Consider the following 13773-nt stretch of genomic DNA (forward strand, 5'->3'; position numbering starts at 1 on the left):
GATAACTTCGTCAATACAGTAAATGTTGTTTATTATAATCAAACTTTTATAAACAAACAAAGTCCTATATAAAGGAGCTACCGGTTGTCTACAGTGCATTAATAGATTTTGCAACACATGATTCCATTTGATGACTTTAGTGGTGTCCTCTCAGTACCTGCTGCGTACAAGAGTTAGGGTTTCAAGATGGCAGACCGGGTCGCTCTACCAGCGGGTTGGACTTTAACGCCGTTCTCTAGAAGTCTCTACGAAGAGACTGGCTTGGGAGCCTCTGATTGGCTTGAGCGGGAGTGGCCCTAAAGGGAGGGAGGCCCGTGACGTCAGACCTTTAAACCGGCCGGCTGGAGGTGCTGAGCTGTGATTGTGCGCGTGCTGCGGTGTAGAAGGTGTGTATTGAGAGGTTCCACGTCTCTTGCAAGAAGTGACTGTTAAGAGCGCTCGAGAGACTCGTGCCCTCCACCACCCGCAGCGCTTGTCGGACCCACTACAGAGCCTTCAGCAGTAGCGCCCCCACTGGGAGGAGGAGGAGGACAATATGAGTTTCATCGTGTGTGCTGAGAGAAACCAGGTACCTATTGTGTGGAGGTCTGGTGCCAGACATCAAAGACCAGTGTGACGTACCACCGTGCGTCCTGGATATCTAGGGTCCAATTCTGGTTCACGTGGTTTTCCTAGTATCTCTTGTGCTAATGTGAGCGTCTCCTTGTGTTTCCGATTCTCGATGAAAAGGCTTGTACACTGCCATATGCTTGCTGGTACTTTCCAAGATATGTTGTAATGTTTTCGCCCTTTTATATCATGGTTTTGTGATCATTTCTCATTTGGACGCTTCCATTTTTCCTTTCAGCTCATCGTTGTCTATGGATGCTTAGTGTTTCTTAAGTGTAAAGAGTTCCCCCTCCATGCTGTAATTATGTTTGCGTCATTTCAGTTGTCTAAAATTTAGAGACGCGTGGAGGCCGAGGATCGCCTCTCGTATCTAATACTTGAAGCAGACGTTGAGAGTCGTGTGGCAGGAGGTGTATGGTGGTTGCATGTTGTACAAGATAAGTCTGTTCAATTCAAGTATGCGGGTTCGAGCGCGGGAAAACCCAGGTACCTTTTTTTTTTTTGAGTGGGGTGTCCGCGAAGATCCCACGCCACTAACGGGAAAGCTGTACGGTTCCTCCAGTGGTGAGGTAGGCCAGCCTCTTTTAAAAAAAAAAAAAAAAAAATCCATATACAAAGGTCAATGGCGTCCCGAATTTCTGTCCGTTTTATCGTGCCTATCAATTTTTGAAGGTCCGTTTGCCCTTCAAAGGCCACTGGCGTTTGACTTCCCTTTCGTTGCAGTCAGTTTGGGACAGTGGCGTAATACAAAATCTCATTTAAGAGCCAGCCAAAGCCAATTATGGCTTAAAATTTCGAGCGTCTTTAGTCTGGATTCGATCTATTGGCAGCTGGCTTGCAAGAATTTTAAGAACTGCGGGCAAAATTGTACTTTGCCGTTTGTGCTCTCTTCGCCCTGACAACGAGGCCATCTTGTTGCTTGCGGGCGCACTCTTGTGGTACAGCGTTAGGGCACCTGTTTACGCGGTCTTTCATTTATTTTTGTGGCTGTAGCACAGTGGTTCCCAACCTGTGGGCCGGGGACCCCTGGGGGTCCGCGACTGCTTAGAAAATGTAATATTAGGTTCCAACTATCAGTAATGACTCAGTGGGGGTCCCTGGATTCCAATAATGAGTCAGTGGGGGTCCCCGGGCTCCAGTATTGATAAAATGTGCGTCCACAAAAGTCAAAAGGTTGGGAACGACTGCTGTAGCATACAGTCACGGCTTCGTTGGGTGTAATGTGTTCCCCGTTCCCCGTGTTGCCTCCGTAATGCCTCATTCACACTGATGGCGATCGAGTCTGCACAGGGCGCGCCGCTTGGAGGCCGCCGAGACTCCGCAGTAAAGCGTCTGCGACCCGCCCATTTCTGAGACGGCACTGTCAATTAACGGGATCATCTTGGACACAATACACTAGCGTGTATTAACGTGGACATGGTTACTGTCTGTGCCAAGAAGGCAGGATCGGGTCGCTGTGTGCGACGGCCGAGTATGTGCTCTAAGGGCTGGTCCCCAGGTGCCACGAGAGAATACCCCCACCGTTCAGATATTCATTTGCAAGGGGCTTTTGTTAGCTTTGTTACGAGTATCTATTGTCCGTGCCAAGTGATGGCTGCTAATGTTGCTTTATTGCCTTGCCCGCGTTGCGCAAATCTGAACGGTACATTTGAATATTCCCTTTCGCCCGACCATACCCCCGAAGTCTGAAGCGTAGCTGGTGGTTAGTGTGTAGTTCTAGTGGACCTGCACATTCTCTGGTTTTGGCGTCTAGCCCCGAAGCTTCCGTGTCACGAGCTTCAGCCCACAACCTGGTAGCCATAATCTGGTCTAAACCGGTCCTTGCTTCCCGCGGCACACAGGGTAACGACGTTAATAAAATGACCATGTGCCTTTCCCGCTAAACATCCAGTCGCAGCGTTCTGTCTGGGCTGTATCAAGTACATTCGAGAGGAAACGAACAAGATGGCAGCTGTCCGTGCACAGGGTTTGAGGATGCAAGGATTCTAACGCAAGTGGTGCGTTCCTCTAGTGACAGCCGTATTTACACAAGATGGCTGATGCATGTGCTCGACGTTCATGTCCTCTGAAGTGCCAATTGTCTGAGTACAAATGCTGGCCTACATGAGCCCTGTTGATAGCTGGTTTAATTTTGTATTTTTGGGCAGTTTTGGGACCATATACTGTTTAAAATACATCGAAAATCCACGATTGCATCAAGGCCCCCAAAACTAAGGTCACTGTAGAAGGCCACCCTTCAATTGCCATCATCAATAAGAATCGGTACCCCAAGTCCTCTTCTTAAATCAGAACTCTTCAGTTAACATTTTTATTGTGTTGGAAGGTCTCAGAAAATGTAAGTGGCGGCAAGGGGAATGTGGCTAGTCCTACCTGCTGGGAAAATGTACAAATTATCCAAATAAGCATCACGCTTGCATTTGACGCTACAAAGGCCTCCGCCACCTTTTGGGTACGGCTCGCGCTATAGAAATAGCGTATATTTAAGATAATTCGGAATATCAGTAAATTAGACGAGTGAATGAGATGGGGCAATACCAAAGGAGCTAGGCAAACGACTTCTGTAAGAGCAGCAGGAACCTATTCTGTCAAACTCTTAAAAAGGAAGTGTACACGTTGGTGTATAATGCCGATCTAACTCAGTTTCACCAGTCTGGTTTCTCTGTTGTAATTAAGGCACATTAATAACCCCAATCCTGACTGCCCAGGTGAAGAATGCTGCCTTCGCAGGTTTTTCGCCCAACCCCCCAACTGTTAATGTGTAACTGCATTTTCTACTAAACTCTGCAAATTGGATGTGTCCCATTAGTTGACATTTAGTATCACTTAACGAAACAAATGGACGGCAAACAAGGAAACGTAAATGTATGCAAGATCGGAAATGATGCCCGCAACCTGCGAGTAATACCTTTGAGTTTACCAACAGACCCTGGGACATCATGTACCAGCCGCCTTTACGCCTCCAACTGCATGTGTGCAGTTAGGGGATGAAAGGAAATTGCAGAACACTAGAAATCACCCTTGCTTGGAGGGAGAGAAAACGCGAAGAATGGGGGCGCTTTTCTCATTGGTTTAAATGATTTAAAACAGACACTCTCCCCCCCCCCCCCCCCCCTCCCCTTTTTTTTTTTTCCTTCGTCTCAGACCAGCAATAAGTAATGTGTTGCTTATAATGTTGTCACCCCTACCCCGCCTTTTTTTGTAGTTAAAATAATGTTGAAGCTCCTATCTAGTTTCTTCTCACTGTCTATATCCACGGGATTCAGTTCCTGATTTCCCAAGTGTGTGTTTCAAGTGAATGTAACGGTACTCGGTAGCGCTTGTTTCACAGTATATTACTTGCTCAGTGTTACTATTTATGTAATTAGTAAATGAACTGATTTAAGGTTTAGAAGAATTTGGCGTTTTTAAGTTACATGTTCCCAGTTTCCTTTGCAGTTTTGTTTCTTTTTGGAAACCCCAAGACTATTGTAATTGTACTTATATAGCGTTTACTATTCTGGCTTATATTTTAAGTCTATTCTTAAAGATTCCAGGATGCCCCTGGTAACAAACATGCTAATTACCAGCTTGTAACTGGGATTCGCCAAAAACTGTTTGACTGGTTTCAACAGAAGAGTAGACCGGAAAGAACAAGCTTGTGAAGATTTTCATTTTCAGTGTCACCAAATGAAAAGTCCTAGCACTAGAAAACCATGGACATCATCGATTTGCTTGGAAAGGTTTTTATTTTATTTTTTATGGTGCCTTTATGTTGTGAAGATTGCTCCAAGAAAGTATGTTGAAATACACTGGTGAATAAGGTGAAATTAACCCCTTAGGCCTCACCATCTTCCCAGCTTTCAGGAACAGACAGACTTGAGTCAGAAAACCCAAATTTAGGCATTTTAGTGGGCCATACCCCATTTGTAATGGGTATAAAACCAATGCTTGGTCCCGGACAGCTAAACATTTTTGAAAAGTAGACAAAATTCTGAATTCAGCAACGGGTAACTTGTGTAGATCCTTCAAGGTTTGTCTACAAAAGAACAGCTAAAATAAAAAATATATTAAAATTGAGCTGAATAAATAATAGCTGTTTTTCTCTGTTTTACTCGACCTTTTTTTCCCTGTGTTATCAAATCTTCAAAAGCAGTATACAGTTACGTCTGCTGGACTCTTCTGGTTGCGGGGATATATAGGGCACATGTTCAAGAACCCTAGGTACCCAGAGCCAATAAATGAGCTGCACCTTGATAGTGGGTTTCATTGTATACCAGGTATACAGCAATTCATTTGGTGAAATATAAAGACTGAAAAATACGTATCAAGGAAACCTTTATATTTCCAAAATGGGCACAAGATAAGGTGTTGAGAGGCAGTGGTTATTTGCACATCTCTGAATTCTGGGGTCCCCATACTAGTATGTGAATTACAGGGCATTTCTCAAATAGACTTCTTTTTTTTTTTTTTTTTTTTTTTTTTACACTATATTACATTTGGAAGGAATAAATGTAGAGCAAGACAATAGGCAATAACACTTGTGCTATTCTGTGTTTTCCCCCAAGTCTCCTGATAAAAATGGTACCTCACTTGTGTGGGTAGGCCTAGTGCCTGTGACAGGAAATACCCCAAAACACAATGCGGACACATCAATTTCCCAAAGAAAACTAACTTTTTTTTTTTTTTTTGCAAAGTGCCTAGCTGTAGTGTATGGGCCCCTAACTCAGCTGGCACCTAGGGGAAACCTAGCTAACCTATCCATTTTTGAAAACTAGACATCTAGGGTAATTCAGAATGGAGTGCCTTATGGGCCCTCACCAGCTTCTGTTACCCAGAATCATTTGCAAACCTCTATTTGGCAAAAAAAAAAAACACTTACCTCACATTTCGGTGATAAAGTTTTGGAATCTGAGAGGAGCCACAAATTTCCTTCCATACATTCCCCCAAGTCTCCAGATAAAAATGGTACCTCACTTGTGTAGGTAGGCCTAGTATCCGTGTCAGGAATAGATCACTTTACGGTCATTGTTGGTCCTTACATGAAGACAGCTGTTGACCCTCGGGTGACTGATTCCTGGCGCAGGCACTAAGTACAGGCGCTCAAGTGGGGTAGCGTTTTTATCAGGACAGGTGGGAAACACTGGGTGGTAGGTATTTTATGGATCCCAGCGTATGCAAGAAAAATAGTTTTTATTCAACATTTCAGCTTTGCAGGGTATTCTGGTTAAGAGAACTTTTGGGAATCCACATAAGTCACACCTCTGTGGACTCCCTTGGATGTCTAGTATCCAGAAAAGTGTGGGTTTGGTAGGTTTCCCTATATGGCTGCGGAACCCAGGACCAAAAACCGCAGGTGCCTGCCGTACAAAACCAGGTTGTTTTGTGATAGATAATTTTGATGTCTCCACGATATGATTTGGGCAGTGGAAATTGGGGCTGAACTAAATTGGGGCGCTCCCAAGCGAGCACTCTCTGTGCTTGCCACTGCATGCACCTGCTCTCTGGGTTGAGCTAACCTGCTATTGTCTCACTGCAAAGACTGTGCTTGCGAAGGGACAACAGAACTGTCCTTACCACCTCCCTCAATCACTGGAAGAGGAGTTATTGAATGGGACTCCTCTGACTGAAAAATCTCTCCCAAAGTCTGCCATTGCTCTATCAGTCTCTGATCATATGTCAGCTGTCTTCTAAAACCTGAGTTAGGGCTTGAGCAGCAGCCATCCAACGATATGCAACCTCTGCTTCTGGCTACTAATCCACTCAGCTGTTCACATATAATACAGTTTTGATCCTTTCAGTAGGCGCATAAAGTTTGAGTCCTACACCCGGGTGGCCATCGGCCCCTCCTCATTGGTGTGAACTTTCTTTACATATTAGTTCTGTCATTGAAGGATGGGGATTAAACTTTGCTGCCTTTGCTAGAATTTAAGAACTCCAGATGATTGTATAATTTAATACATTCCTAAGGGCAGGTGCATTTCCATATACTTATAGGTCAGAAGAAAGATTGTAATGTTTGAGAAGTGTAATACACATGTACTTTGGGTAGGGTGGTGTGCCCTTATCGGGGCATTGCAGACTCTGTTGTGGGACAGAACCATGGGGACTAATTTGACAAACATGAGTTTGTTACAGCTATAATTTGACAATTTTTAAGACCTGACATTGCTATACAGGGCCTTATATTTACCATAATACACCTAAGTGAGGTACTTCTACACATTGGCCAGTGGCTTTATGCAGGACATGTGATTGTGAGGGCACACTTGCACTCACTTAAACACAACTTTTATTGCAGTAGAACGCAACCTCTGGGTGTACTCGAAATAACATTTTATCATGGCTATTCGTCATCCAGTTCACACCTGGCTGGTTTCCCTGCCTCTCAACTCAAAGCAGAATCTCTTCCCTGTCTATGATTACGGCAAATCCACATGCACTGCGATCTCAAACTGCGCCATTCCACTTCAAGCATCAACGCAACACTGAGTACTTTTCACTCAGTGACACAGCCCACGCCAACTACTTAAGTCGCACACTTATAAAGTACCTGCGTCTATCGTTTGGCTATTCGCTCCCCGCACTGTAAACTTATGTCAGCGGTGTGTTTTTATTATTTATTTCGCTTGTGGTGGTGTGGCGTGTCGTCCGTCCCCCTCCCCCTCCACCCCCCCCCCACCCCCACCCCCCCCCACTCGGGGCCTGGTACCGGTCAGTTTAATTGACAGTGTGTATTTGTCACGGACACTGGGAGACAGTAGTTAACGGTAAAAGCCTCTCATTATAGGTACGTTCCCTTCTTTATAAAGGCATCCGTTTGAGAAGCAAAACTCAAGCTCATGTCGACCACAAAATAAATGTTCACAATAATAATAAGAAAAAATGCTTTCCCCCTTGAATGCCTTATCGATTTATTTCCGTGGCGATAATAGTATTAAGGCAGGTGGTTGATTCTTCTGGATTTAAATATAGGACATCAACCTGAAGTGCGGATCTACAGGTAGTTTAATGTGACTAAACATTTCCCTTGGATTCTCATTAAAGTTCGGTGTGAAACAGACCGTGCTTTATTAGAGGTACTTCACTGTGTATATACGCGATTATTACACTGAGATCTCTGTAAACCTAAACACAGCAATTTTTACCCAATTCTGTTTCAGATTATGATTCATGATTATCACAAAAGAAGTTCGTGTCTATAGCTTCTAAGGACGTGATTACATCACTTGCAAGCCTGATAGTTTGGGTTCACCGTTGCACTTGGAAACAGACGATTCTGCCTGCATTTCAGTCTCCTGGAAGAATTGAATTGGTTGTACTCATGTCTCTCAGCTGCGCTTCAAACACTTCATCCTCTGATTTTGAGTGAGTATGTTTAAATTTGAGTTTAAATCTTAAAATGGGCTGCTCCTCTGTCCCTTGTTTTGTGACTGATACTGCGGTCAGAGGACGCAGACGATTCACATTTTAAGTTTTAGAATGTCAAACCAGTATTTATTTCCTTCTGTGATAAAGGGATACCGTTTTTAACAATTGCTTTTAAACTTGATCTTTCATTCTGGGTGAGGATCAGTGTCAAACATAGAAGATGTTTGATTTGAACAGGGTGGTGCACGGGATGAAATATTTCTACTGTACACAATACATACACCTTTATACTTTTATCCTCAAATGTTGACTGCTAATTCTGTGAATGTGAGCCATGATTTCTCCCATACCATTTGAGCCTGTTATTCAGGAAGAGCTTCACGGTATGTAAACATCTGTTTTCTTTATTTCATTCATATCTACAGCAAAATGATTCCAAACGGGTATTTGATCTTTGAAGACGAGAACTTCATTGAATCTTCCGTTGCTAAATTGAACGCATTGCGAAAGAGTGGACAGTTCTGTGATGTTAAACTTCAGGTAACAATTCATTGTAGCACAGATTGCTGAATTTTAATTAGCTCAGTTTTCTACACCAGATTTGCACTTTGAAATGCTTTTCAGGATTATGTTTAGGCTCTGTTTGTTAATACCCTCATAGTTGAATCAATAAATCAGCTAATTTCCAGAAAGTGCTTACTGCCTGACTTTTAGAAAAGGTAGTACTTTAAATTGCTGTGCTTAATAGTGGACCCAGAAGAGGAAAGACCATAGGAAGCCCTCTGATAAGTATTTGACAACTTGGATTATGGGCGCTAGTCCTTTTTCAATCAAGAAGTGGCTAGATTTTGGATGGCCCCCTGTCATCAGCGCACATCTAACTAACCGGAATGTAAAAGATTAAAGACTTACTCTATGGTAGGCTTGAGTGATTTGACGGGGACTAAATAGGTGATTAAGTGGGATGGGCTTCATTTCATAGCATATCCTGCTTATACTTCCAGAGGAGAGCAGGTGTTAACGTGTCCTTTTATATTTTATTCACATCAGGACTCGTTTTAGGCCAATTAATCTTTTGACCCAGTTGAGACACCGTAGGACAAGATAGCTAATCAATCTATGCATTTCACTTTAGTCAGTCATTAATCAATTCAAAACTCTACCATGACCTTTCATCCATGAATAACCACACCTTGTTTAGTATACATTTTTTTTTATTCCCTATTAATTAGTCTAATAGCAAATGCGTTAATCTCAACAAGAAACATAATAGCATGGTCACAATATAGCAACTTTGATAAGCTTTCATTAAAGCTAGAATCACAAACATCAGAACATAACACAGCGTGAACATAGATAAAGTTTAGCAGAGTGTCAATAACGCGTCAGTTCAACAAAGCATAGCCTCAGTTGTTTGTCTATTTGCGTCAGTTTTGGTGAACACCTGTCCTAACCTCTGATTAGCATTCGCTTGTTGGGCTTCATGCAAAACAATTTAGAACACCAATTTGGAAAACATCTAGCTATGGTCTCTGTCTAAAGCAAGCAGTTGGTACCTAGAAAGGAAAAGACAACTGACAAATTACAAATGCATTGTCATAATTACTCTCCAAGGATTAGGTCAGCACACAGGTTCAGTCTTCGTCTTCAGGACATCAGTCAAAACGCCAACAGTCAGAACTCAACTCCGGGACAAAGGGCACTTTCCTCATAAGGAGGAAAAGTGTAAATGGACAAACTAAGGGCAAGGATGGTTTTAATAAAATCTCAAGTCACCAAACAGTGACAGAGTTTCTGGATAAAATCGATAGCATTCCCTAACCCACCTAAATGACCTCCCTATGACATGGGTTTTTATCCCTTTTTCATAGTACATTTCCCCCAAAATTCTATTGGACATTCGTTATACCCCACTATCTTTAACCTATCAAATAAACATTAGGTAATCCTAATCTTCACCCCATATTTTACAAGTCTTTGACTGGTCTTCGTAATTGACGTCTTCAGAGGTGGCACGTCCGGTGTGACTTCATCCCTTTGTAATTCTTTGCACATCTTTTAGTCAGCAGTTCCATTGTCTTCATCGGTTTGAATGACCCTGTACATTACATTAATCTACACTGTTTCAATTTTACTTTAACATTTATTCCATGGGCATAGAAAATATGCCTGAGAATGGATCTAACATGGTTACATTAATCTTCCAAGTTTGAAGAAAAAAAACAAGCAGTGTCATGGCCCCTTGTGAGTCAGCACACTGAAATAGAAAAATGCATTCAATATGAGAGCCAGGCAGCTAAGCTCCGGCTCATGCTAACTTAAGGCCTATGGGGTTTCCAGTACAGTTTTAATAGCGCAAATGTTAGTATAAACTTATTTAAACGTAATAAAACATTTTGATTATCATTATTAGTTTGCTTATGCATTGGTGGCCACTCTTCATGGTCACAATTCAAGCGCACGTTTAAGCAAAATTACTATTAGTTTCTATGCGACAGCATCACACATTAGCTTAGAAGCATTTCATGTTAATATGGATTATATAAACTACGCTCTCACAGGCATAATTCTTAATTTGTGATTACTATATTTATACTTGGAATGAGTTAGGTTTTTGACTTATCATGGCCACAACCTTCCATTGACATAAGGCTCCGTCAACAAAACTCTAGAGGATAAAGGTTGATATTTTCTCATTCAGTCCTTCTGTAGGGTTAATCTTCATGCTTACCACATGGAATTCATAAACAAGTGTGCAACAAACTATATTCTAAATGATAACAAATTGTCAGTTTTTTCTGTTTTAGTAACAGTTCAGCATCTTGATTGTCTGCTCAGAAATAGATGTAAAACATTACCTTACATTTGTTTCTAATTGAAATTGACTTTATTTTAGGTTATATTTAGTAGTTGTCTTACTTTTGGTACAATTTAACTTAAAACAAAAACTCAAATTCGATCCACTTGTATTTTAATTCATTCATTGCTCACATTGTTTTGCCACATTTGAGACTTGAACAGCTGCTACTTATGTTAGCATATTATCTTGTTGGCGTAATATTCATTTTTTAAATTTATTTTACAGCTTTAGGTCCTGCAGTAAATTTAGCAGTAGTTCATAACATTTTTGCTCGACAACTATATCTGTTGTTTCGTTTGCATGGGGTTTGTGTGAGTAGGAATCCGGACAGGTGGAGGTGTCTGAAAGGTTTGTGAAAGCAGATGAGATTTTTGAGAAATGCTGGGCCAGTGCTATGTAGTGCCCTGAAAGTGTGGGTGGGGATTTTGAATTGTGCTTGTTGGTGCATGAGGAGCCAGTGGAGCTCCTTCATGTGTGATGTGTGCATTGTGGGAGGTTGAGTGATTATGCCAAGTTCTTAATGGTCTGCAGCCTCCTGGTGAGCTTTTTTGAGATCAGCTGTTGCCCAGTTGCTTCGCACATATTACGTTTTGATTCCTGGTAAAATGGGGGCTTATTTATGATCTGCTATGCATAAACCCGGAAGTTATTATTATTTTTTTTTTTTTCCTCCTCCTTGGACCGCTTTATTCTACCACTTCCACAATAGTGTTTACTTTGGTTAATCCTTAGTTATTTTTTTATTTTTTATTCCTGGTCTTGTACTCTATGCTTGCTATAGGAGAAGAGAAATAACTTTTGGTTAGTGGTGGAAGTTGTCGGTGCTGTTGTCTTAACTGTACATTTAACTATCATTGAAGGTTATGCTTGGTGTTAAAGGGTATTTTCTTAATATTGTAATGCCACTTTAATAGATGCTAAGCTTTTCTTGATGACTGATTGTTCAGACAGCCCTCAGTGAGATATCTAACTGATTTGAGGTTCTTGGTGATTTAGGAAATGGGCAGTCAGCAGGTCCACATAGGAAGGCACTTCACATTCGCCCCAGGCTCGCGAGCAGTTTTTTTTTCTTTAATCGCAATAATACCACCACATCTGAGACTAAAGCGACTTGTATTAGATCCTGGCCTATAATATGTAGGAGTTGAGTATGTGTGTGGGTTTTTTTTTTTTTTTTTGTTTGTTTGTTTTTCCATGGGTTCCTGAAGTTTCAATTGGCTCTGTCATCCTTTATGTAATTGGTATTAAATCTTTGCGCATGACAGCTGTGTCCTTGTTGCGTGCACCAATTTGAATTAATTTGTTTTAAAGGTATGTGGTCATGAAATGCTGGCACACAGAGCAGTTCTTGCTTGCTGCAGTCCCTTTTTGTTTGAAATCTTCAATGGTGATAATGATTCCCATGGTGTTTCTCATGTTAAATTTGAAGACCTTAATCCGGAAGCCGTGGAGGTCCTACTAAATTATGCCTACACTGCACAGTAAGTAAATATTTATATTGTGAAACTTACCCCCACATTTAGTGAGCCTTCTATTTTTCTTAAGACTTATCTTCTATTCTCAACTGTAGACTAAAAGCAGACAAAGATCTTGTAAGAGACGTGTACTCTGCAGCTAAGAAGTTGAAAATGGACAGAGTAAAGCAGGTATTTAACTTTTTAAAAGCTTTCTGCTAAAATGATAAAAGGTTTAAGTAGCCTAATTACTACATGGTAGCTTAAAGGTAAGGTAGGGGATGGGTTACAGTTGTAGCAGTGTCCTGAAATGATGATCAATAAGGTTTCATTGGGTAGTAGCTTTTTTTTGTGTGTTTTGTTTGTTCCTCCCCCCTACAAGCAATTCTTGAGGGGTGAGGTGCTGGACCAGTTTTATTTAAAATATATTTTATATATATATATATCTTGTACCTAGACTATGTACAATTTGGGGACAATGAAGTGAAATTAACCCAAATTCCTTTATTCTTACAAGGTGTGTGGCGATTATTTACTATCTAAGATGGATTCTCAAAGTTGCATTTGTTATCGGAACTTTGTCAGTTGTATGGGAGATTGGCGCCTGTTAAATAAGATTGATAGTTACATCCAAGAACATCTTCTGCAGATTTCAGAGCAAGAGGACTTTCTCAAACTTCCGCGATTAAAGGTACTTTTTTGTTGGGAAATAAAAATAAAAAAATCAGGCTTGGAATAATTTTTTACTTAACACTCCATATTATCTTCGGCACTTCTGTCCTTATTGACTGGGGAGAAGCTGTTTGCAGTCAACCTTTTTTAGTTGTGCTCAATCAATGAGTGCAAGACTAACTATCTAGGCAAATACTTGATTATTGACTTGTATTTTGGTTATTCTTTCCACCGTCACATGGTCTACAGAGGAATATTCATTTTTTTTCATGGACATTTCCCTGGGGAAACCTACTTTTTGGTTTGGAATTGCATACTACTGCTTTAAATATAGAAATTGTCACCGAGTAATCACAAATGACCTTAGTCCCTGTATCATTTGCATAGTAGAGGGAACTCACTAAGCATATTTCCCCTCTCCGGTTGTCTTCCTCAGGAAAATTTGGTTTCGGATTTACTAAAAAGAGGAAAACCTAGGGTCTTATTCTATGTAGTTAACAGAATTGTCTAGAAGTATTAAGCTGAGCAAGTTCCTATACCTTGCGAGCCAGGCTACTCCCTCAGAAATCCAAGACAGGCAGTTATAGTTCCTCACAATTGATTTGAACCATAAATGCATAGCAAGAGGTAGAGTATTGGAGCAGCCAAAGAAGTTTACACCCACCCATATTTTGAGGCATCTTTTAGATCGGAACCACTGCCCTGAACCCTACTTCTTGAACACAACACAGAAGCATCATGACTGATACTGGGTCATAGATAACTTACTAATCCGTGTTTAGCATTTTGTATGAAGACACGGCTTTCAGGGATGTACTAACGTCTTAATTT

The 13773-nt window shown here is 41.3% G+C and overlaps 1 protein-coding gene across 1 annotated transcript in view; it reads left to right on the plus strand.

Moving 5' to 3' along the window:
- Positions 1 to 237: 237 nt before the first annotated feature.
- The window catches only part of IVNS1ABP (influenza virus NS1A binding protein), a 62580-nt gene continuing 49044 nt past the window's right edge, over positions 238 to 13773 (plus strand). Inside the window, exons 1-6 of the mRNA XM_069232007.1 lie at positions 238 to 568; positions 7749 to 7953; positions 8382 to 8496; positions 12128 to 12297; positions 12387 to 12462; positions 12788 to 12961. Of these exons, the coding sequence (XP_069088108.1) occupies positions 7910 to 7953; positions 8382 to 8496; positions 12128 to 12297; positions 12387 to 12462; positions 12788 to 12961 (579 nt within the window). The 5' untranslated portion in view covers positions 238 to 568; positions 7749 to 7909. The remainder of the gene's footprint in view (positions 569 to 7748; positions 7954 to 8381; positions 8497 to 12127; positions 12298 to 12386; positions 12463 to 12787; positions 12962 to 13773) is intronic.

The sequence above is a fragment of the Pleurodeles waltl genome, chromosome 4_2 (assembly GCF_031143425.1).
Source record: "Pleurodeles waltl isolate 20211129_DDA chromosome 4_2, aPleWal1.hap1.20221129, whole genome shotgun sequence".
NCBI classification, from domain to species: domain Eukaryota; kingdom Metazoa; phylum Chordata; class Amphibia; order Caudata; family Salamandridae; genus Pleurodeles; species Pleurodeles waltl.